This window comes from Armigeres subalbatus, chromosome 1, assembly GCF_024139115.2.
Source record: "Armigeres subalbatus isolate Guangzhou_Male chromosome 1, GZ_Asu_2, whole genome shotgun sequence".
In the NCBI taxonomy this organism is placed as follows: domain Eukaryota; kingdom Metazoa; phylum Arthropoda; class Insecta; order Diptera; family Culicidae; genus Armigeres; species Armigeres subalbatus.
In genome coordinates this window covers 119,214,654-119,241,107 of record NC_085139.1, presented here as the reverse complement: position 1 = coordinate 119,241,107, position 26,454 = coordinate 119,214,654, and the positions used below count along the sequence as shown (strand labels likewise).

The window sequence follows — 26,454 nt, the reverse complement described above, 5'->3', positions numbered from 1 at the left end:
TGACGGAAGTTTCTCTACCAACTCATACAGTAATGTCGGATTCCACAGATGATCGACAAGATAGACAATAGACATGTGATCCACAACGTTCTGCACTGCTAGATTAAAGGTGATTTGTGACTGCAAACTGTCAGAATTCGGAGGGGGAACTGAACGCAACTTCTGAAGAAGAGAGTGAATCAGAATTTCTGGCCGACCGAACAACCTTCTCAGGATGTCCGCTACATAGGGCACTGACTGCAGTATCAACAACATGCTTCGAACTCCATCTAAAACATTCCCCTTCAAACTGCGCTGTAGTCGCGCAAGATTTTCCGAGTTGCTAAGCCCGTATGCGTTCGTAGAGTAGCAGAATGAACTATAGAAAAGCGGCAAATCTTGTGGGTTCCCCGAAAAGTTCGGAAGTTCTCGTGGCATCACTTGTCTCGCAGCGAGTTGTTCAGCGGACGGTCCACATTTCATGGCGGCTGTCATCTGTGCGGTTTGTTGTTCTCGACTTTGCTGCTACTGTTCACCTATCGGAGGAATTCCAGGATTCACAAACCCTGATGTGGACTGGAAGGCTGGCATGTTACTATTCGCTTGACTGCTTGGAATCATCTCAGAATGAAACCAATGCATTGTTCAACTGCCAAAATCTTCGGCTACAGTAACTTTTTTCCAACTCTGAAAGCTTGTTCCATGGACTTTCGAATAGCGGGTAACATACAAAAAAACAGGTAGTAAAACATCATAGAATGGCCCGATGAAATCTTTCATATACAATAAAAGTTTCTCAAAGTTTCGCCTAGGGACTACCACTACGACTTTCTTTGGACTCTTTTGGACTTTGCATTAGAACCAAATCCAGCTGCTTATGGCTGCAAATCAGCGAATCCGATCAGTTTTTCTAAAAAAGTCAATAATTTTGAAACACTAAATATGGGTGTTTTCATAATATACGACATACTACGATGGGCTGGATACTTATTTCATACATCTGTTGAAAGAGCATTAGAACCAGCTAAAATAGAGAGAGTATATAGATAACTAGTAGTCCGAATGGTAGTCCGAAGCACCTTCTTTCCCCGCATAAATATCCCCAAGGCCACATGGAGATCACCTAACCAAGAAACGGAAAACCAAATCGACCACGTTTCAATCGACGGTAAATTCTTCTCTGACATCACGAACGTCCGCACTTACCGCAGTGCGAATATTGAATCCGACCACTACCTCGCTGCAGTATGCCTGCGCTCAAAACTCTCGACGGTGTACAACACGCGTCGAAGTCGGACGCCGCGGCTTAACATTGGGCGGCTACAAGACGGTAGCCCAAGAATACGCGCAGCAGCTGGAAGTGGCACTCCCAACGGAAGAGCAGCTAGGCGCAGCGTCTCTTGAAGATGGCTGGAGAGATATTCAATCCGCCATTGGTAACACCGCAACCGCTGCACTTGGCACGGTGCCCCCGGATCAGAGAAACGACTGGTATGACGGCGAATGTGAGCATTTAGTGGAAGAGAAGAATGCAGCATGGGGGAGATTGCTGCAACACCGCACAAGGGCGAAAGAGGCACGGTATAAACAGGTGTGGAACAGACAAAACTCGATTTTCTGGAGGAAAAAGCGCCAGCAGGAAGATCGAGACCGTGAAGAGACGGAGCAACTGTACCGCGCTAATAACACACGAAAGTTCTATGAGAAGTTAACCCGTTCACGTAAGGGCCACGTGCCACAGTCTGATATGTGTAAGGACATAAACGGGAACCTTCTTACGAACGAGCGTGAGGATCAAAAGGTGGCGGCAGCACTACGAAGAACACCTGAATGGCGATGTGGCAGACGAAGATGGCGGTATGGTGATGGACCTGGGAGAACGCGCGCAGGACATAATTTTACCGGCTCCAGATCTCCAGGTAATCCAGGAGGAGGTTGGCCGGCTGAAGAACAACAAAGCCCCTGGGGTTGACCAACTACCAGGAGAGCTATTTGAACACGGTGGTGAGGCACTGGCTAGAGCGCTGCACTGGGTCATTACCAAGATTTTTGAGGAGGAAGTTTTGCCGCAGGAGTGGATGGAAGGTGTCGTGTCCCATCTACAAAAAGGGCGATAAGCTGGATTGTAGCAACTACCGCGCAATCACATTGCTGAACGCCGCCTACAAGGTACTCACCCAAATTTTATGCCGTCGACTAGCACCAACTGCAAGGGAGTTCGTGGGGCAGTACCAGGCGGGTTTTATGGGCGAACGCTCCACCACGGACCAGGTGTTCGCCATTCGCCAAGTACTGCAGAAATGCCGCGAATACAACGTGCCCACACATCATCCATTCATCGACTTCAAAGCCGCATATGATACAATCGATCGGGACCTGCTATGGCAGCTAATGCACGAACACGGTTTTCCGGATAAACTGACACGGTTGATCAAAGCGACGATGGATCGGGTGATGTGCGTAGTTCGAGTTTCAGGGGCATTCTCGAGTCCCTTCGAAACCCGCAGAGGGTTACGGCAAGGTGATGGTCTTTCGTGTCTGCTATTCAACATCGCTTTGGAAGGGGTAATACGAAGAGCAGGGATTAACACGAGTGGTACAATTTTCAATAAGTCCGTCCAGCTATTTGGCTTCGCCGACGACATAGATATTATGGCACGTAACTTTGAGAAGATGGAGGAAGCCTACATCAGACTGAAGAAGGAAGCTAAGCGGATCGGACTAGTCATCAACACGTCGAAGACTAAGTACATGATAGGAAGAGGTTCAAGAGAAGACAATGTGAGCCACCCACCGCGAGTTTGCATCGGTGGTGACGAAATCGAGGTGGAAGAAGAATTTGTGTAATTGAGCTCACTGGTGACTGCCGAAAATGACACCAGCAGAGGAATTCGGAGACGCATCAGGGCAGGAAATCGGAAGTACTTTGGACTCCACAAAACGCTCCGATCGAATAGAGTTCGCCGCCGTACCAAACTGACTATCTACAAAACGCTTATTAGACCGGTAGTTCTCTACGGACATGAGACCTGGACAATGCTTGTGGAGGACCAACGCGCACTGGGAGTTTTCGAAAGGAAAGTGCTGCGTACCATCTATGGTGGGGTGCAGATAGCGGACGGTACGTGGAGGAGGCGAATGAACCACGAGTTGCATCAGCTGTTGGGAGAACCATCCATCGTCCACATCGCGAAAATCGGACGACTGCGATGGGCCGGGCACGTAGCCAGAATGTCGGACAGTAACCCGGTGAAAATGGTTCTCGACAACGATCCGACGGGCACAAGAAGGCGAGGTGCGCAGCGGGCAAGGTGGATCGATCAGGTGGAAGATGACTTGCGGACCCTCCGCAGACTGCGTGGTTGGCGACGTGTAGCCATTTATTTATTTATCATCAGACTAAGGCCGGAGTGGCCTGTGCTGCACATAAAAGACTTCTCCATTCAGCTCGGTTCATGGCTGCACTTCGCCAACCACGCAGTCTGCAGAGGGTCCGCAAGTCGTCCTCCACCTGATCGATCCACCTTGCCCGCTGTGCACCTCGCCTTCTTGTTCCCGTCGGATCGTTGTCGAAAACCATTTTCACCGGATTACTGTCCGACATTCTGGCTACGTGCCCGGCCCACCGCAGTCTTCCGATTTTCGCGGTGTGAACGATGGATGGTTCTCCCAACAGCTGATGCAACTCGTGGTTCATTCGCCTCCTCCACGTACCGTCCGCCATCTGCAACCCACCATAGATGGTACGCAACACTTTCCTTTCGAAAACTCCCAGTGCGCGTTGGTCCTCCACGAGCATCGCCCAGGTCTCGTGTCCGTAGAGAACTACCGGTCTAATAAGCGTTTTGTAGATAGTCAGTTTGGTACGGCGGCGAACTCTATTCGATCGGAGTGTTTTGTGGAGTCCAAAGTACTTCCGATTTCCTGCCCTGATGCGTCTCCGAATTCCTCTGCTGGTGTCATTTTCGGCAGTCACCAGTGAGCCCAAGTACACAAATTCGACGTGTAGCCATGGACCGAGCCGAATGGAGAAGACTCTTATATACCGTACAGGCCACTTCGGCCTTAGTCTGAATAAATAAATAATAATAATAATATAGATAACTCGGGACCGCTTTGCGATTTGGGCGTAACTTATTTTGTAAACAAACATTGGAAGGCGAATTCCTGCTAAAACAAGCATTTCATGAGGAAACCACGGTATGGATCCGACAGATTAAGCTTTCCTCTACCAGATAAGGGAATTAGTTTGGGATGAAAACGCTTGCATTCTCCGGAATCCATGAAGCAATGTTTGTTTACAAAATAAGTTACGCCCAAATCGCAAATCAGTCCCGAACTAGGAAGATGTTGCAGGTTTTTTAATAGGCTGTGTACATGATGGCTTATGCAACTGGGGACGTATGTATACTGCATTAGGCGTAGGCTCACCAAGAGGAGGCAGTCCATTATCTGTCATGTAATCAGTACCGCCGAGACGTCTCACTTCTTAATCCTCATTTCTCACTTCTCGCTGCCAAAAGCGAGAAACGCGAAGTTAGTAGTTAGACGTCTCACTACTCATTTCGCGCTACTCACTTTTTACAGTGAGAAGAGAAAAATGAAGAGTGAGAAGTGAGACGTTTCTCTTCTCATTCCTTATTTCTCACTTTTCAAATGAACTATTTGACCAAATGACCTATTCGGTCGAATGTACTATTCGGCCAAGTGACCCTTTCGGCCAAACCTTCTATTTGGCCAAATGGTCTGTTCGGCCAAACAACTTTCGGCCTAGTGGCATTCGGCCGAATGGGTTTTGGCCAAATAACCCTTCCGCATAGATCGTGATGTCAATAATCGAGTCTACACCGTTCCTACAAAACATATATAGGCTAGAACTACGTCAAGTAAATATGTATGAGGAACTGGAGCCCCATTCTTACGTTTTCCCTTACAGAAGCAGTTTCAATATTGATCTTTACGATTGAGCGTTTGCCTTAAGACTTTTGATAATACAATTATAATAATAATACAGAATTTTTTACATTAAATCATATTTCTCCCACTTCACTTCTAACCTTTTTCCATGTCGATCCATTCCATACAGGCTACCCAATGAAGTCTATCGAATGCAAACCGCAACAGCTGACCGCCATCGGTAACCGACTGCTGGATTGGTTCTCGGTCATCATGGCCGACAGCAAGAAACGCCGTCAGCATCAGCAGCAGAAGAACAAGGTGCACTTCCCGGCCGCCTGCAAACTGGAGGCCCGCTGGATGTTCGGCCACCTGGACTTGAACAACGATGGGGAACTGTCCTCGCAGGAGCTGTACGATTTGGAACACGACCAGAACGAGCGCTGCATTAAACCGTTCATCGACACGTGCGACCTGGACCAGGACAACACGATCGATCCACGGGAATGGTGTCGCTGCTTCGAAAAGACCGACCGGCCGTGTGCCGCTGTCCGAAGGCGTTTGGGTACTGATTTGAATGGTGAGTTTGGAGTTTCCATGAAGATTGGTTTGAACAGAGCAGGAGAATTAAGGAGAAAGATTGTCTCTGTCATCCCTGGTCGGAACATTTTTGTTGGCGAGGATAAGGTGGAAGCTAAATGCCAATGCAAAATCCATACATTTTGACAGTTTTGTTCCCAATATGCTTGAGAAAAAGAATCCAGTGACAATCTTACTCTTTTGTCTATAACATCTTTTATCCAAACTGTCGATGGTAATGGTAATTTTTGGTAACAGGTTCTGGCTACGCACCGGATTGCGACAGTCAAGGATTCTACAAGCCAACTCAGTGCCACCAGGCGGTTGGCGTGTGCTGGTGTGTGGATGAGCATGGTGTTGAGTTCGCAAACACGCGCACTCGCGGAAAGCCTAACTGCGGTAAGTGATAACACCTATCTAAAACTAGAGATTGTTAGGCAATGTGAAAACTTAAAATCCCAATTGAATGAAAAGAATCGAACTGAATGTTAACTACGGTCACATTCAAAGCATCCGTGCATAACCTGAGTGGGCCCTCCTTAGCCGTGCGGTAAGACGCGCGGCTACAAAGCAAGACCATGCTGAGGGTGGCTGGGTTCGATTCCCGGTGCCGGTCTAGACAATTTTCGGTTTGGAAATTGTCTCGACTTCCCTGGGCATAAAAGTATCATCGTGTTAGCCTCATGATATACGAATGCAAAAATGGTAACCTGGCTTAGAAACCTCGCGGTTAATAACTGTGGAAGTGCTTAATGAACACTAAGCTGCGAGGCGGCTCTGTCCCAGTGTGGGGATGTAATGCCAATAAGAAGAAGTGCATAACCTGAATTGAAAACCACTTTATCAAGTGATAAATCTTCGGGCCACCCCAAAACGTCAAAGAATTGTTGAGTACTAATAGAGATATGGAAGCTGGGGCTTTCGAACTTTTCAAAACTTTGAACAGCCGTTCCATGACGCCGTGGACGATTCCCAATGTATATAAGAACTCTAATTCCAACTTTATTTCCTTTCAGACGAGATAATCAACAACGCCAACACGCTTAACGCCGACGATGAGGACGCCGAAGATTCCGAAGATGACGACGACAGCCAGGAGGGCAGCGCCGATCGTTTGTTAGTTTTCTAAGGTGGTGAACGAGGCAACAGGAAGGAGCAGAGAATGTTGTATCGTCATTCCATTTCACTACCAGTCGCCGCCGTCTTACCATGCAGCGGCAAAAAAAAAATCGCAGAAGAGAAAGTTTTGAGTTCCGTTCCATCAGCAACCTATTGGGGTTTTCCATGCGGGGAAAGCTGCTTCCGGGTTTCTTTGTTTTAGCCAATACTCGGAATAAAGAGTTTTTATTTTCATTTGGAAAAGCCGATGATGGTTGTTTTGTCATAATTCGCTGCTGAAGCATAACATCAGCTACGGTTCTCCGAAGCTGGTTGATTAAGTTGTTTTTCTATTAGAAACTTTTTATTTTTCTACGGTTTTGTTTTGCTGAATTTTGTTTACCTGTACATGACGAGTTCTGCACATTTCTTCGCTAGAAAAAATATGATGAGCACTTTTAAGGCTCAAATTGGTATTTATCGTATGGGTTGTCTTAACAAAAAGAAGGAAATTCTCGAACAAATATCAGCAAAGGAATCCTTTCAATTTTCCCATCTGTTTTCCTCATTAATCAACAACTTTTGTGCGAATGTACAACATCTAAATATTGGATGACTTCTTTAATTTTTGCCTGTACAAAGTTTGTTGAGATTCTGTTGCATAAAGTCAGTAATAAAACGCTCCAATGAGAACTTGGCAGCGCTTTTGCTCGAACTTGCACAATTAATCGATTGATTAATACTTCATGGATTTGCATCCAATTTGAAGGGAAGAGGTTAATTATACTCTCTAAACAAATGAATTCAAATTTTGTACATTCTTACATATAACCATGTTGAATATATCAAGTATTTTGATTGAGTACTTTTCAGTAATAAAAGTTCATGTAGATATGTATTACGCAATGCAGTCCAAAAGAGTCATACCCCTATCAATTATCTATTATCAATCTATTACTGTCATTCAATATTTTTAGTATTTCATTGTTTCAGTTCAGTCGTAAATTAAGATTTTTTTCTTCTGTTGTTTATTATCTTGCTTTCCAAATTTCGAAAGTTTGTTCCCTCATGGAAGTAGAGCTGAAGTGTGAAACAATGAATAACAAAGATATATTCACTAAATCATCCCCGTCCTTAATTAGCGTCGTGAGTCTCTTTACTGTTGTTAAGTTAATATTTTTGGAAACAAATTGATTGTGAAACATAAATGATTAGATAAGAAGATAGCTAAGGCCCATTGTCGTTTGTAGAATTGAAGAGAGAATTTCGATAAAAGTTTGTCATTCAGGAAACGATACCTCGGGACAGTGCTTGGCATAAATTCGTGAGCAAACACGAGAAATGATAAATTACCAATGATTAAAATCAAGGAAGGGTTATCATTCCGAACAGATGTATAAAACAGACTTGTAGGAACGGTTATGTTGCAAATCTTCCCGCAAGCTAATCTAATACAACAATTTGAGCTACGAACAAATTCGACTAAGCCAATCGAAATTCTATTCCTCTCAACACTCTACATGAGATGTCCAAAACTTAACAAAATGACTTTTCTAATTTGTCAGTCATAACTTTTATGTTGTTGTGTTACCGTACTAAATAAGAATAAATACACTATACTTATAAGTAAATGAAACAAACGTCAAAATATTGTTGTAAAAAGCCTTATTTTTGCAAGTAAAGGTACAGTCTAAACTACTACTAGCAAATAAATGAGAAGAAAAGTGTCGCAAAACGAGGTAAGAAATCGCAAACCCTTAATTAAGCGTAGTAGGCCATCAGTATTTTTACTAATGTTAAGCTGCAAAACGACAAACTAAAACGTCAGCCACTCTTGATTCAATAGAAGTATGCACCGCGCTTTGAGTGTTTGAAGGGTTAGCAAACAGATGCCACACAACTTGTGATTGTTTACACAAACTACCACTAACTACAGAACTTCATCAATGCATCAATTAGAAAGGTTATTCAGTTTGACAGCTCAGTTCGCATTGAGTTGTCACTGTCAAACTGAACGCCTCCATCTTGGATGAAAATTTATTTCGGTTGTCTTAGAAAATGATACAAAACAAGCTTACTAGAGAAGAAAAACCGTCGCAAGCAAACGTAGAATCAATGCAAAATCAAGAATGCCACTCGCGTAACAATTTTAGTAGATGAATGATAACAACATAAGCGGATCCAAATTTGGAAAGCAAACCAACTAAATGAAGAACATAAAGTCAGAACACAGCAAAATAACTTCACACGATAATTGGAATACCATTAAATAACTAATAGGACAATTATACAACACAGAAAGAAAATAGATCAAACCGTGATTGACAGAAACATGAAAAATACAAGTGACAAGTTCGAAACAATACGAAACAATTATCTGTGCATTCTTTTGATAAAAACATAGACACATACACACGCATACGCACCCATTTACATCCATACCCAAAATGGAAACATCTCTCCCAAACGGTGAGGTCATTCGATTCGAAGTATTCGATGTTGGTTGATACCAGTTATGTGACTCTGGCTGAACAAACACGTTTGACAATTTAGTAAAATCTTAAGCATTTTAATGGAGGAAGAGAATTAAAAACATCATCTGATAAAATAAAAAAAAATACACTTTCGTTTGGATTTCGAATTGTATCACTGCCGCCTTTTCGCACATTTTATGCATGCTTTTTTTATTGAACCTCATTATAAGCAGATAATATCACAAACCGCACAATTGCTTTTAATTTGAATAGGAAGGTATTCTGGTGCACTTTATATGATGCAAGGCCACGATTACCGAAAACATTTAGCAAAAATTTTGTCATCGATCAGTTCTACTTATCCTCAATGACTTCGGTACGTAGCCGCTGGGCGAGCATTTTACGCAACTGCAGCGAAGATTCCGGCGGGTCCGAAGGGACAACAGGTCCACCGCCGGCTGAATCGGACTCCAAAATCTTCTGGGCCACCTGCGCGGACGGTGGTCTTTGATCATTCTTCTTGATCGACTCGTTCAGTTGTCGGGCACGGGCTTGCTTCTTGATTTGCAGGATCTTGTCCCGCTGTGTGCGGAGGTATTCCTGCCGAGCGCGCATGTCGGCGGTGTTGATCTGAAAATGACGAAATGTTGTTTATTTTTCTTCTTCTTCTTCATCTTATAGGCATTACGTCCCCACACTGGGACAGAGCCGCCTCGCAGCTTAGTGTTCATTAAGCACTTCCACAGTTATTAACTGCGAGGTTTCTAAGCCAGGTTACCATTTTTGCATTCGTATATCATGAGGCTAACACGATGATACTTTTATGCCCAGGGAAGTCGAGACAATTTCCAATCCGAAAATTGCCTAGACCGGCACCGGGAATCGAACCCAGCCACCCTCAGCATGGTCTTGCTTTGTAGCCGCGCGTCTTACCACACGGCTAAGGAGGGCCCCATTGTTTATTTTTAAGATGTGTAAATTATTAAAATTTCATTTTAAATTTACAGAATTTCAGTATTTTAGGAATGTTTGTTATTCAGTGTTCATTTTCTCCTGAGTTTTCGCACAGACTTTCTGAAAAACATATAATTTCACTTTTTCTTGATTAATGACTTGTGAGGGATGTCAGATTTTTTTTCTTTTTGGGAAAAGATGTCCAATTTTGATACACATAGTTTAGCTTGCCATTTTAAGGTGTTTTTATGAGATATTGCGAAAAAAGTGTAACGGTTTATTCCGGTGGAGTCATCATAAAATATTGAACAAGTAAAGCGAGAACAAATTCCGCTTAAAAACTTGGCTTTTCCTCGAAAGGAATTGCCAAGATTCATTTTAATTTGCCCAGCTTGCTAGTCGGCCACGTCGTGGTCCGAAAACCGTTATTGCGGAATCTGTTCTCTACACTTTCAATTTAACAAAACTATTTCGATTCAAACTATCTCACCACATTTATACACAAAATTGAGTTGACTCAGCAACTCCAAAGAACTGACCGCATTGCGCTACGAAGCAATAACAAACACTAATTTTCCGATCGCATTTACACATTTTCACTTAAACTTACGTCGGTTCCAGTTGTGCGTATGATACCACTCGCCCTTCTCAGCCACACCATATGTTGCAAAATTATTTAATTACTCTTAGATTTTCGAGCGTAGTGACAACTACAAGTCCCTACTCATGTTGATCGTTGGTGGTGGGCAGGTACACCGCACGACGGCTACAGCAAAGCCAGCTGCGACTGCAAATCAGCCTTTCCATGGTCGATCGTCCCGACGGCAAACAGCAAGCGATGATGGCCAGCGATCCAAACCCATCTTGGGCTCCTGCTCCTGCTGCTGCTACTGCTGCTAGTCGATGTTTGCCGATCGACGGGAACTTTCTGACCATGGAGAGGCTGATTTGCAGTCGCAGCTGGCTGTGTTGTAGCCGTCGTGCGGTGTACCTGCCCACCACCAGCGATCAACATGAGTCGGGACTTGTAGTTGTCACTACGCCCGAAAATCTAAGGTGCCCGCCAGAGTAAACGCGACGTGCGATGCGACGCGACGCGACAGTGCAATTTGACAGCCTGTTGATAATGATTGTTATTCTTTTACGTGAGTCGCGTCGCGTCGCATCGCTAAGAGTAATTAAATAATTTGGTGGTATCATACGCACAACTGGAACCGACGTAAGTTGAAGTGAAATTGTGTAAATGCGATCGGAAGATTAGTGTTTGTTATTGATTCGCAGCGCAATGCGGTCGGTTCTTTGGAGTTGCTGAGTCAACTCAATTTTGTTAATAAATGTGGTGAGATAGTTTGAATCGAAAAAGTTTTGAAGAATGAATAAAGTGATTGTGGCTCGATTGTTAAATTTAAAGTAAAGAGAACAGATTCCGCAATAACGGTTTTCGGACCACGACGTGGCCGACTAGCAAGCTGGGCAAATTAAAATGAATCTTGGCAATTCCTTTCGAGGAATTGGCGCAAAAGCCAAGTTTTTAAGCGGAATTTGTTCGTCTTCACTATTTTGATAATTTTATGATGACTCCACCGGAATAAACCGTTACAAAAGTTATCCTCGTTTTATGATTGAATTCAACGCAAGTTCTTAACGTGTTCATTTTACCACCTATTCCCCTATGGAATTCAACAGCGAATGCAATCTAAGAATTTGGGAATATTTAATCCCCTTTTTATGATATCCACTCCATAAATATTTTTTCGAACCAACCCTCCATCATATCCGTTAAATCTACAAAAAATTAGCTGCCTGAGAACAATTTAATTTTTTTTCTTCAAATTTCTCAAGTGTCCCCATATTGAAACAACAATTTAAAATTCAAATAACGTAAAATTGTGATAGAATGTTGACATTTTTTTCAGTACTGTCCATTCTGTGAAAAAATGATAGCATTTGTCATTGCTGGGAGAAGTTGTTCCAATTCCAATTTTGCGTGGCCACAAAAAAAATCTTTTGGAGGGTCAAAACACACAAACTGTACTATAGAATATAATACGGCTGTCAATCCAAAAAATAACTCACTACATACATACATTTGTCTAAAGGATCTATACTAAAAATATGTTAGAACAAAACTACTTCGGATCTCGGATCTCGTCGAGTTCGACGGTCGGAAAATAAATGTGTTTAGAAAGTGTGTGATTATTCTGAATTGTTGTTATTTGATAATCGAACATAATTGACCTTTCCCGTTTAAAATGTTTAATGTTTTGCTTTTAAAGGTCAACTTTCCATAAGAACCCATATTTTTGAAGCCTCTAATTATTTTCAAAATCAAAAACGAGAACCGAAAAAGTGCTGCACGTTTGAACCGGCCTGAAAAATTAACCCGATGTTCGTTCAAAATCGGCCAATCTTTAAAAAACAGCACTTTTTCGATTTTTGTTTTAAATTTTAAAAATACTTAGAGGCGTCAAAAAATATGGGTTCTTTGGAAAAGTGGACCTTAAATAAGCCAATGAATCGTATAAGCGAATAAAAATTTTGGACGGGAAAGGTCACGACGAGGAGAAAAAGGAGTGCAGTGAGAAAATTATTTCACATGTGAACCTGTGAAAAGTGCATTTGTAGGACATAAAAGGAAAACGATTCAAAAATTTCTCTCGTCGGAAGCACCCAAACACGGAAATCATGGTGCCCCCAGATGCAAATATTATCGAACTTTCATGAACTTACGTAGATTCCCACGAAGAGAAAGCTTAATATGTACGCTTCTGCCATCGGGAAATGTGTCCAGTCGTGATCGTGTTATAAATCTGATGGAACAAAAATGCTCGCCCAAGCAACCAAAAGTTCAAATTAGACTTGAGGATTGAACTAAGAAGTTCACATTTAGTTCGGATTCTTAAACTGAACTTAACTCTCAATTAATACTATTAATGAACTTGAAAATTTTAAAAATGTCATGCCACTTAAATTATTGTTCCGACCTTCTAACAAGAAATTCGGATCAAGTACTAAACAAACTTCTAATCAGCTTGAAAAATAAATATTATTCCGAACTATAAAGTTCACACCACGCTACTTTAGAACTTGTTCCGAACTTCTAATATCAAGTTCCTCGATAGCACAAACCGAACTTGTTGTCAGCACAAAAGTTCACAAAATAATGTTGTATGTACTTTTTTCCACTTGAGTAATTCTCGCTGAGACCCGGCCACTAATTGCGCGAAATGCCTAAATTTGTATTCATTGGAAAGCTTTCGGCGAGTATATCAAGGATCCGAGTAAAATTTTTCAGAAAGATGAACCCCTCGTTAGTTATACACGAAATCATTTTAATAAACCCCTCGATTTTTGTCAATTCGTGACTCACCAAAGCTGTCCTAACTCCAACATTCCTTAACCGATAATATAGATCAGCATATCGTTGGAAAGAGGAAGAGTGTATCCTCAATTTGCAATAATAAAAATAGAAGCAACCATATTGATTTTTGTCGCCACCTTGGATTTCTTTTTGAAAACTATTTTTCTGCCTGGTTGGCAACCACCGATTTTAAATATTATTACATCGATGGAAAGCTTAGCTTATTTTGAGCATTGTGTCCAAAAATCTCAGGTGTATGTTTTTTCTATCAAAAGTTATGTACGATTTATCGAATTATTTTTTGAAGGCCATTTTATGATTAATATGATACTACGACGTCAGTCCCTTGATTTAATACACTATTTTAAGCCAAATATGTTTCGAAAACGAAAAGCATATCTACAACAGTATTTTATTTGAAGGGCTCAAGTTATTGTATTAAATAATTCAATAATTTTGGTATTGGTAAATCATACATAACATTCTTTATTCTTTATTCTTTATTGATGTTGTTATCTATTCTGGCAGGAAAAACAAGCAGAGCAGAGCTTGTTAAAAAAAACCTGCATCTTTTAAACAAAAATTACAACAATGTAATTCAACGAACACTTATCTGTCTAATTGAACATGAAAACTAACGCTAACTATTATTATTCCTAACACCATCAATTCTTCTTTTGAAGAACCACTATTACATGTAAAATCAAAACAATGGGAAAACTTATTGAACGCGGCACAAACTTTATAAATAAGATCGCTTTTTCCATACTTTGTACGTCTAAAAGGTAAGCATATGCGGTATTTCGAAAAATTTCGTTTCAGGTGGTTCGAAACGAAATTCCGCGGAATTTCGCGAAATTTTAGCATGGCGAAATCTGATTTCTTGATTTCGTTTCGTTCCGTAAAATTACAAAAAATTCGCTAAAAAAAACTAACTTCTAACGAAATTTAACGGAATTCCGCGGAATTTCGAAACAAATTTTAACTTAAACCATACTTCATATTATCAAAAATTTTGGCTGCGCCGCTAAACATAATCGTAAAGTTGTTTTCAAAACTTTAGGTTATACAATATTACTACATAACCTCATTCTTAGTCGACAAATTCGTATGTAGTTTTCTTCTATATGAATGCGGAAACGATCATGTGAATGCTAGTCATAGTCCGGGAGAACGTGAAGTGAAAAAAATCTACCTAGCGTAGCAGAAATTTGTTTAACCAGTGTGCAATCGATCGTCTTGATGCTGATCACGCCAACTAGTGTGGAAGAACGTGAAGTGATAAAACTAATGTCTGCATCGAAGAGCACAAAATTATTTAGTGCGGGATCGATCGTGTTGTAGAAGATTATTAAGCGAAACACATTGATCTTGCGTTGGATTGATTTGAAACACAGTTTTCGTCTTCTTGTTTTCAAAAATAACTTCCTAATACATATGTTGTCGCTTACCAAGAGGTTTCACACTAATTACCTTCTCAACTAACCAACGATTCCTTTCGCATAGCGCTCACGGAGATGCAGAGCATTCCTTGGTCTCTTATAACAAATGAGTGTTAAACTAATTGTCCTCTCCTAATCCTAAATTTTATAGTCAAAATTTTATAGCACGTGACCAGCATCATTATTGGTCATGAATTGGAAACACCGAAGCAAGTATACAATAAGCATAACGAAACCATGATTTGGCGCCCCTCTTTTTATTATAAAAATGGGAAAATTTGACAACAATTTGACAATTTGAAATGCATCAACATTAAAATTAGAATGTTTAGTGGTTCAAAGATGCTTTAAACATCATTCAATACTGTGAAGAGAACAAGAACTTTTGTTCCTGAAGTTCATTTGAATTGCAGAATGTCCATTTATTTCCATTGGTGATACTTTTTTTTAATTATTTCACAAGTTTTTTAAGCGACCTTCCAGAGCCGTGCTGGAAGTTCATTAAAAATGTTAAGGTTTTTCTTCCAGAGCCTTCGCACTGCCGGGTCTAGTTGGGTCAATAAAATCCAGCTCTGAAATGCGTCGGTCGATTATCGGAATCATTATCGGACCTATTCGCGCCAAGGAAAATCGAATTCCGGAGTGGGTCTGACGGTGTTTTTAAACCAGTTCTGGACCTAACAGAGTTAATAAAATTTCACTCTGGGGTGAGATGGTTGAAGGTCAGAGTTTCTAACGGATCTAGTCGAATCAGGGAAAACCATTTTTTGGAGTGGCTTTGTTGGTGGCCGGGAGTTGCCATTGAACCTATTTGGATCAAGTAAAATGTAGTGTCAAGTAAAATACAGTGTACCACTGAACCCAGTTAGGACAAATTAAATCTAAAATAACTGTATGGTGTGTAGATTGATTGGTGGTCGAAATCATTAACGGATCTGTTTGGATCAAGGAAACTTAACTCAGGACTGTGTCTGTCGATAGTTTGAAGTCACTTGCTGTACATATTTGTGTTGATAAAACTCAGCAGTGGGTTGTTCAATGGTCGGAATTGCGTTCACCTCAGGACCAATATACATTTGATTATAATAAGAAGAAATAAAAAAAAAACAAAAAACGGGAAATTTACCTGAACTATAAATTACACAAAATTCATACCACTACTTCCGGATATAAGAAAGAACAAAAGGCACTTCTAAATTTTGTCAATCGGTTTATTATGAATGTAACCTTTTAAAGATGTCCACTTAAAAAAGCTGAATAAATTCAAACCAATGAATTTGAGTGTGAATTGTCCTTTTTTAGTTAATTAAGTTATTTATTTATCTCATATATTATTCATTGTATAGCGTCCTACAGAGTTACCCAATAATCGGACCACAATACAATAAAGTTTTAAAGCTTAGCAAAGCTGCTAGTTTCGGATAATCCTTTTGAATTGCGAAAGCTCCATAAAAATGTCCACTTCGTTGTAGCCCTCGTTGTAAGTCTGGCATAAACGAGAAAGAGGTGCAGCTTTTCCCAGGTTTGTGCTTGATCTAGGGATGTAGAATGGATCCAACTGACGTAGACCATGTGTGGGAAACCAAAACTGGAATTCACTAGTAATGCTGCAGTGAATAGAACCATGTACAAGTCGATGAAGCGTAGACATATCAAGGACGCGCCGACGATCAGTTAATGATATGATCTACATGCGACTTATTCTTCTCTGATATGGTTCATAAGTGTAATAGAATTTTCTATACAAAAAACGCTTGAATGTATGCTGCACTGCTTCAATAAGTTCTACATTTCGCGAATAGTCACTGCTATCAAACATTATGGCTCCGGAAATCCCTCGGTGGCCCTAATATGTAATAGCTAAAATTTTAACCTGGCCAACCGCACGCTACGGCGCTGTATGTAAGGAACATTGCAGATTTGTGGGCATTTCTAGATCTTCGCATGGAATTTGCAAAAATAAAATCCAGAACGGGTTGAAAGATCATTAACATTGCTGGAAGTTCTTTACTTAAGATTGCTTTTAGCCTATACTGACCATAAAATCTGTTCTCATATGTCAAGGACACACAGAAAATAGAAATCACGTTAATAAAGATTTAAAAGAAAAGAACACAGACAATAGCTCAGTTTGTCGAGCTGATTGTATATAAGACTATGGGTCTATGGATTGTATATAAGACTATGAATTCAATCGGAAATACATATCTTCGTACATTTTAGGAAGGTGTACAGGATTCTTCTAGTGAGCAAATGTATGCTATATATGTAGACGAAGAATAAGAAGGAATACATTTTGGCTGATACGCTATTTCAAATGTTGGTCTAGTAATATTAATTCTCTCTCTGTGTATACGTCTGGCAGATGTGGATACATAATTGACTATCCCACTAAATAAAAAATAAATCCAAGCATTCATTTTCTAATTTTGACTAAGTCAGTACTTAGTCCACGCTGAATAGAAAATATGAAGTATGCTTTAGCATAATTACATAATTCTTAAGTGAACTAAGGTTTTAAACAAAATTTGAATCCGTAGGTATATGAAAAATCTCACAATTTCTTTATTTTTATATACTTACTGATATAAAACTGATATAAAATTGATCAGATTCGGGAGCACACGGTCCACAATGAATTTCTTTGAAAGCGGAACAAATACTGGGGTATTGTCTTATTGCCAATGGTATATGCGGCGAGAATGTGGCGATTTATCACAGATTGCCTTTTCTGTTATTGTAACTCTTTTGGTCGCAAAACAGTTATTCGACTTCGAAAAAGTGAAATCAGAATTGCGTACATAATGTAAAAACAATTTAATAAAAATTCCGCGGAAAAAAAATTAAAATTTCGTTTCGTTTCGAAAAATTTTGAATTAAATGAACCTTGATTTCGTATCGTTTCGATGTATCGAAAGAAATCTTTATTTCGTTTCGTTTCGATCCGAATCAACATAGACATTTTAAATTTCGTTTCGTTTCGTTTCGTTAGGAAAAAAGTGTGTTATCGCATACCCTTACTAAAAGGCAATGCAAGAGTGTTGAAAGAGCGGAGGGAACGAGAAGGAGCCGACAAAACTAATATTGCTTAAAATACTAGGTGCATCAATTTCTCCCAGTATAACCTTTGCAGCGAAAATATCTTCAGATTTTCTACGTCGTGCTGATAGAGTATCCAGATTTAAGAGTAAGCACCGATTTTCATACGGGGGCTAGACCTGTGCGCCGCCTGCCACGCCGCCGCCGCCGCCGATACTTATTAACATACGCCGACGGCGGTGAAGGTGTCGGCGGCACGCCATATGCCGGGTGGTTCCACGCCGCCGAATTTCGTACCTAACGCCGATGATTGGCCAACACAAAAATCACAGTATGCAGTGCGTTTGCATCTGCCAAACCAAGGCAACCTATCAGGCATTTATTAAATAGCTAGATATTATACCTTAAGCAGATTTGTTTGCTTTTATTTCTGTCACTTTTACCCGCATTGGCTTGTTAAATGTTAGATCATCCAAGATCTTCTTGGGTACAGAATGCAATAATGGTAACTTGGCTTCTTAAGCTGAAGCACGATGGGGTACGTGACCCACCAAATGAACATTTTCTTTACTCTACTTGTACCTAAATAGCCAGAATTGTTCTGAAAATAACGGTTTCGATTTATTTTGATAAACAATTCCCAAAGAAATTTCTTGGTTTTCCTGAAATAATGTCCCAAGGAAGTCCTGGAGGAAGTTCTGAAGGAATACCTGAAGAAAATTCTTAGAGTCTTGAAGAATTTCTGAATTTATATCAGTCTGAAAATAGTCTGACAGTCTGAGATATCTGAAAATTCGTCCTAGAATTTTGGAAGGAGGAAATTCTTAAAGAGCTACTAGATGAATTTCCGAGGGAATGGAATGTCCTACCTTGAAAAATTCCAGTGGAATTGTTAAAATAATGTTCTAAGTTTTTAAAAGTTGGTATGTATGTATGTATGTAGTTATCCACCATCCTGACTTGTGTCTTGCTCTGCATACGGCTCCATCCAATATTACAGTCGAATTCTCGCTTAACTTTTGAAAAGGTCCTGAATGAATTAATTTGAATAGCGTAATCAATGGAACAACATGAAAGCTATTGATTGCAGTATTCAAATTAATTCATGAAAAAAATGTTACTTAGGTCCTTTTGAAAAGTTAAGCGAAAATTTATTTACCAATCTGCTTTCAATGCACTGCTGTGTGAAGGGCAAAAAACGGAGATGGTAGGCCCGTAAGCAAAGACACATGCGCGAAGCCCGCGGAATAGAGAGAATCTCCTTTCAACAGTTTCTTGATTACTTACCGAATAAATACCTGTTTTTTTAAAAGAAATATTTAAGGTTTTTAGAAAAAAAAATCTGTAGAAATTTTCGAAGGAACTCCTGCAGTAAGTTCCCAAAGAATTCATGAGAATATTCGAATATCCGCAATCACGATATTTTGGGAGTTTTTCTTGGCATGTAGTTTTGCTTCTAGAGTCAAAACTGAGTTTATTTTACTACTGTCCGGATTTTTTCAAGAAATTCCTGGAGAAAATAAAAATTTCTATGTAAATTCCAATAGCTGTTTGAAAAATTCTTTTAAAATTCCTTCGTAAATTACTTTAAGAATTCCTTCGAAAATTCCTTCAGAAACTCTTTTAAAAATCCTGGTCGAAAATCTTTTCAGGTTCTTTTTCGGTTATTCCGTCAACAATTGATTTTTTTTAGAAAGTTCTCCAGGAATTTCTTAGAAAATCTCTTTATAAAAGCCACCAGGAATTAATTTGGACATTCATCCAGGGATTTCTTCAGAAATTCCTCCGAACAGGCATTTGCAATATTTTCAGAAATTATTCTGGAACTTCCTCTAGGGAGTCTCTAGAAAATTCCTTCAGTTACCCATACAAAATTACTGCAGGAATAGTTCCGGAAAGAACTCGAATTTGGAGAAATTTCTAATGGAATTTTCGAAGAAATTTCTAAAGGTAGAGAGCGGGACCATTTGGGCAGCACCCTTTATTTCCATCCACAACATTAATAACTCGACCGCGTTCCAACCAAATGGCTTGATTGTTTGTACATTACTAGATATCGACAGGAACTAGCTATGTACTAAAAAAAACAAGTAATTTGGTAACAAGTAATCCGCTCGAGTAATGAATGTTGCTGACGGGAATAGGGGGTACTGCACAAATAGTTCTCTACCTTATTCGAGTATTAAACTTATTTTAATTAAAAAAAAAAAACTTGAACAAAATTTTCGAAGATTTTCCAATTGAACTTCTGAAGAGATTCCCAAAATAATTCTCAAAGTAATAAAAAGGGAAATTTTCGAAGGTCTACAGGAATTTCTGGAAAGTTCTGAAGAAAGTTCTAAATAAATTCAAGAGGGAAATTTCGAAAGAATACCAAAAAAACTTCCTAGAGTTTCCGAAGAATTCCTCGAATTCTGGAAGATTTTGGAAGAAAACTGGAAGATTTTCTATTAGAAATTCCTGAAGAACTTTCTAAAAAAAAACCTAAATCAAATTCCGAAGGTTTTCTCCTAAATGGAGTTTCGAATGTTCTCCTAAAACAGTGTCCGTAGGTATTCTTATGGAGCTTCTTGAAGGATTTTCTAAGGAATTCTTAAAGAAATTTTCAAAAGAATCCTTAAAAATGGTTTCGAATGAATTACTTCCCAAAAGACTCCGTAAAGGAATTTCCGAAGCAATCCCTAAAGTAGAAGGAAATTCATAAAGGAACTTTTGAAGAAATTTCGGAAAGAATTTTCAAGGGAATTCTTGGTAGAAGTTCTGACGGAATTCATTAAGGAAATTTTAAATTAACTTTTAGAATTCCTTTCTCGAATTTTCTGAGGAATATCTTGAGGAATTTCCCCACGAATTTCTGAATTTATATCCGAAGTACTATTCAATGAACTCATGTGCTGTGATGCGGAAATGTCCTAGTGGGTGATGTAATGTACAGTTTTGCTGTTGAGATACAAGCTTAAGCTATTAGGATGTTGCCCCCAAAAGTCTGACTGCAGCTAGCAATCCTATCGTAACTATCCATCAAGGAAACCCATGCTCGTCCTGTCCGACTTTGCCAGCGTCATTTCCGCACTCCAGAGCGACGAGCCTAAGCACTCCTGGATCCAAAGCACCTTAGCGAATATGCTCCCGAACACGACCCTCGTTTAGATTCCGGGGCACTACGGAGTGTCTGGAAACATCACGGCAGATCTCCTTGCCGGATACGGATCTCAGGGCCAGCGTTTTAGGCCATTCGTCCCATTTGGTGACGTAGAAACCTGGATAAGGAAAGCTGTACGAGAAAACTGGGAAATTTCCTGGATTGTCACAACTTCCGGATACCTTCGGAAAATGAAGGGGACCAAATCGGCATTACAGACCTATCCAACCTCAAAGAACAGTAAATCATCTCCCGGCTCCGAACCGGACACACACGGCTCTCGCATAACTTCGACGGGAGCCCTTTTCATACAACCTGCGACGTCTGTGATGTTCGCAACACCGTGGAACATTATGTCTGTCGATGCCCCGAATATCAGGCTCTCGGGGTACCTACGGGATATCTGCTAGCATTAGGGATGCACTATCCGACAACGCTGCTAGCACCGCCGCCCTCATCTCTTTCTTAAAAGATGGGGGCCTATACAAACTAATTTAACGGCTTCACTGGGACACCGAGATCAATCTTGGGAGCAAGTTCCCACAACTCGAGGCTTTCGGGCATTCCATGGTTACCCCAAAACTAGGAGTAGCCCGGGAACCCCAACCCGGATTCTGAGTCCCTCGCAACATTAACCTCCGATTCCAACAATTTCAGCAGGGGGTATCGCACTCCCCCAATTCTATTACTGTCGCCTCACTCGCATAGCCATTAATTCCCTGTTCTGTTTACTGCAGCAATGCAAGATCGAATATACTGATTTCAACAATTTCAGTGATCTAGAGCTGTTATTCAGCGTTCTGATATTGTTTAATTCATTCTCCGGCAATCTGTATACTTGTTATTACGGTTGGAGATATTGGAACATTTTTGGAATTTCACTTCCATTTCGAATTCGGATGACCACTGGCCAGAGGGGATAAGAGACTTGACCGCGACATTAGGGGCGAGTCTCCTGCCTCAAGCCATTTCAATTATCTCCGGAGAGAAGCGTACTCAACGTCACCTGGACCCTTTTTTATTACTAGCAAGGTTTACCTGGATTCTGTTACCTTCTCCTTCCTGTAGTTGTATTATTTTAACTTTATTGTCTGTTATGTTACGTCATAGTTTCCTCTTATCGACCACTTTTAGTCATTAACCACTTCTACTCAAATTTTAAAGTGTTAGTATTAAGTTTAAAAATGTTAATATTAAGTTCATTATAATTAAAATTTGCCATTGGAAGATCTCACGGTTGGACCTGAGAGTGACCATCCTGCCCCCTCCCCCTGCCAAGTGCCTTGGTACTCTCGACAAGTGAAGAACTAAAAATTTGAAAATTCACATAAATAAAGGAGAAAAAGCATTTGTACAAAAACCCGTAAAATTCATAAAAAGGAAGATTTTTTTCTCAGCTCTAAATTCTTCACGCCGATTCACGCCTCCGCCGCCGCCGCCGAACATTACTTACGGCGTGACGCCGCCGCCGGTGTAAAAATGGCCTTACGCCGGTGTTACATATGCGTGTTCTGGTGGTTTGAATACAATATTCGTTCTCCTAATTCATTACTAATATATTCGCCTTGTCAAATCATGAGCACGGAATCAGAACATATCACTAGTTACAATAATCTATCAAAAGACTTAATTGCATAGGTATCTTATTAGCTAGCCAATAGTAACTTTGAAACATCGCATTGCAAACATTCTAAAACTTGTCCAAATAGTGAGAATATATTACCCTTAATCTAATTTTCAACGTTTTTACACAGATGCGTCCAATCCTAATTACTTGACTTTCAGGGTTGTTACGACTACGTGGATTTCGCAATTTTCGTAAATTTCGCGGTTTTGCTAAATTTACGCGAATTTTTATTGCGATTTTAGGGCTTCACACGGATTTGACACGAATTCAGTTTTAGGTGAAAATTAGTTCTATGTACAATACACATTGTGTATCCAGCTGGTCACTTTTTTTTCGTTCACAAATGTTGTTGAGCACAAAATTTACGTTTGAAGTCAATTACTCACATAATTTTTCGGATATTAACAAGCCCTTATTGAATGTCATGATAACACTCTTGAGCATTTATTAAACAAATGTTATGAGGAGAGGGGCGCCACTTGTTGTCATTTTAAATCATTCTGAGACATGGTGAATACAGAACATGTATGTTGAAGGACATAAACACCCATTTTTCATCTCGGAAAATTCGTCGTAATTAAGAGATATTTGTTAGTTTCTGATTGATTATTCCTCTTACGATGGGGATGAGCTCACCCGACCCACTAAAACCAAAACCCTTTCGCCAGTCCGTAGCCCCCGGCTCGTAATTTAGCAATACATCAGGGGAGGTCTATTGAGAACGCTCACGCCTATGCTAACGCACTCGACGTGATAACACACATCGACTTCAAGGGTGGTAACCTCACCACCCTTCGATCGCAAGCTATGAGAGTAACCTATCGGTTTGTATCATAAACTCCCGTAGGATACCTCTATATCTGCATACGGAGGTCACCGAAGCCCACCCGTGGCGTTTTTGTGCGTGTACAGTTCTGCCACCTTTACAAATGTTGTACCTACAATGTCCATGTCATCCGCGAAACAAATAAATTGACTGGATCTGTTGAAAATCGTACCCCGGCTGTTACTGTTACTGTTAGATATCAAAAAATAGGGTGGCCCATCATATAAAAAAATAGAAAATATTTTTTTATTTCTCGGAATACTGACATGTCATGTTCTACAAAGTTGTAGCGCAGCTTATTCCAATAAATTTTGCTAAATAAGCTTTTTCTGTAGCTCTGAACTTGGCTGATTTAGAGCAATTTTGCATAATTGGACTAGGGTGTACCTCAAAAAACGATATTTTTGATCTATTTTTTTTTCGTTTTAGGCTTCTCGAAAAAGTCGTCTATGGTTGACTTTTAGAGCTAAAAAAAATTTAACTTTTGATGGGTGAATATGCTCAATATCTTTTTCCAATCAAAAGTTATAATCGTTTTTCAGTCAAAATTACATTTTTTTTAAATTTATATCTCCGGTTGGGGCAGACCAAAAAAATATCTTTACACGGCATTTGAAAGAGCAATTCATATTCTTCATTATGTCAAAAAGTTGGTAGACTGTGGTGGGCCGGGCACGTAGCCAGAATGTCGGACAGTAATCCGTTGAAAATGATTCTCAACAACGATCCGACGGGAACAAGAAGGTGAGGTGCAGGACGATTTACGGACCCTCCGCAGACGGCGTAGTTGGCGAAGTGCAACCATGGACCGAGCTGAGTGGAGAAAACTTTTATGTATTGCACAGCCCACACCGGCCTTAGTCTGATAATAAATAAATAAATCATATGGGATTGATATGCGGTTACAGGCAGCATAGAAAGTAAAATGTTTTGCTCCCAGAAGCTTCTATAATATACAGCTATATACAGCCGAATCTATCAAATCTTATCTGGGAAAAATCGACTGAATACCAATGGGTGGGTGTACTAATTGTCGCCATACATAAGAACACCTTTTTTTTTTATAAGTAAAAGGCATGTGGGTGGACTTTATATATCAAGCGAAAGGTTTTACTTCCTGCTTCGTAGAACAGCTGTGAAAACCACAATAAAATTTGTTATTATCCTCAAAATTGATTAATTCATAATAGGAACGCATGCACCAGTTGTGGCACTATTTTTAATTTTGGTTTGGGATTGGCCAAATTGAAACCACTAGTGCGACAACTGGTGCAAAGGACGTCAAAAATTAAGCAATATGTAGACGATGAATCACGAGGAATAATTTTTAGCTGTTACGCCCTTTTCAAATGTTGGTCTAGAAATGTCTGCATTCATGTTCCTGTTTTATCAAAATCGGACTATTTCAAGCAATGTTAAGCAAATTTGAGTCTCAACAAAAAAGTTTATCTCAACCTTTTTCTCTAACTATATCTTTCTTGAGATTTTAAAAATGTAGTATCCAAACTTACCCTTTCCTGATCGAAAAATAAATTTAAGCGTTGAAATTTATCATTGGTCTCCTGTACATCATCCACGGGACCGTCAATGATGAGCGTTTCTTTCACTTCATCGTCGACAGATTTGATGATATTCTGCTCAATTTCCTGTTCAGTAACCGGATCACTGCAGAATGAATAACAAACAGATATGACATTGCATAAGAAAAACAATAATAAGGTTGTTGGTCGCAAAAGAAAGCTATCATTATTGAAATCAAAACAAAATGATTAGTTTGCATTCTACTGTGTTATTTTTTGAATAATGAAAACTTACGTTCTGGTATTACAAAACGCAAACAACTGCACCGCTTTGAACTTTTTTTTTTTCAAGGAAAAATCCTTGAGCAAACTGTCTCTAACACACATATTGTTATTATTGCTACAAGCAAAAGCTTAAAATATCAAATTGAAAATCACGTTCATAATGACGTTGCAGTTGCAAACTTTTCAACGTATCATTCTGCCTACCCAATGTCCTCGGCCAGTCCAATGGGCTCCTTACGTCCCTCCCCTTCCTCGGCGGTCAGTTGATGCGACCCTGCTGTCTCCTCCTTTTCAACCGACGATTGAGAGGCCTGTCTTCGTTCGATCAAATCCAGTGCCTGTAATTGTATCTCCACGTTTCGTTGCGTCATCATGCGGATGAAAATCCTAATATCATTGGCCGCCCAAATCTGTTGAAACAATCCCTGATGGAAGGAGAATGACGATGCCGTCGTCGAGTTTCCCTTCTCACCACCATTCTTGTGCGCCGGGGACTGGGCCATGACCGCCGAATTGCGACCCTCCAAACAGGCGAACTCAAACTGTTCCGGCGTGATTTGCATTTCCTCCATGAACGAACCGAGCATGTAGTCGACCAGATTTTTGTACTCATCGTGAACCTTCCGGAACTCTGGATTGCTCTCGTCGGGTTTCACGTTCGGATCGAAAACTTTATTGTAGACGAAAATTATTAATTATTCACATGTATCGACAGAGCGTGCTTGAAAAGGGTGGAAAGAGATCGTTATCCTTACTTATCGATTTATCCTCGATGAATGTTTGGAGTGGTGCATTCCATACAGGACCATGCAGGAAGCATACCAGCGAATCGAACACCCAGGAGTTGTCTTCAGCCATCAATATGCGGTATTTCGGATTGCAATATGGCCAAGAAATCGCGAGTTTTTCAAGATTTTACGACTACCTACTACCTTTATCTGCACTACCCAAAAGCTGCACTATTCGAAGAATGTGCAGCAAATGCTTTTCGATTGAATGAATCGAAGAGCGCCAATGCGGGAAATGTGTTTGTTGCACGTGGTTTCCAAGGCAACGGAATTGACCACCATTCATAAGTTTGGATCAGAGTGATTCATGGGCGATAGTTTGCATAGTGTCAACGTGAATACTATGCTGTAATTATGTGCTTGCAACATGTTATTCTCCTTTTAGAATGTTTCCCTGGGGGCGACGTCAATGTGCGTCAAACACTGTGCGTATTTAAGGTAGAG

At 40.2% G+C, this 26,454-nt stretch overlaps 2 protein-coding genes across 2 annotated transcripts; one reads left to right on the top strand and one right to left on the bottom strand.

Annotated features, from left to right (window-relative positions):
* Positions 1–5,068: 5,068 nt before the first annotated feature.
* Positions 5,069–9,170, top strand: LOC134205053 (proteoglycan Cow-like). Its single transcript, XM_062679937.1, has 3 exons — positions 5,069–5,455; positions 5,713–5,853; positions 6,471–9,170. Exons 1-3 carry the CDS (start codon positions 5,074–5,076, stop codon positions 6,581–6,583), a joined length of 636 nt encoding a protein of 211 aa, XP_062535921.1. The 5' UTR covers positions 5,069–5,073; the 3' UTR covers positions 6,584–9,170.
* Positions 8,302–26,299, bottom strand: LOC134205052 (cilia- and flagella-associated protein 36). The gene is made up of 4 exons (XM_062679936.1): positions 25,978–26,299; positions 25,427–25,892; positions 24,929–25,082; positions 8,302–9,656 (listed from the first exon to the last, which is right to left on the bottom strand). The coding sequence occupies exons 1-4, from the start codon at positions 26,078–26,080 to the stop codon at positions 9,381–9,383; spliced, it is 999 nt and encodes a 332-aa protein (XP_062535920.1). The 5' UTR covers positions 26,081–26,299; the 3' UTR covers positions 8,302–9,380.
* Between the last annotated feature and the right edge of the window lie 155 nt (positions 26,300–26,454).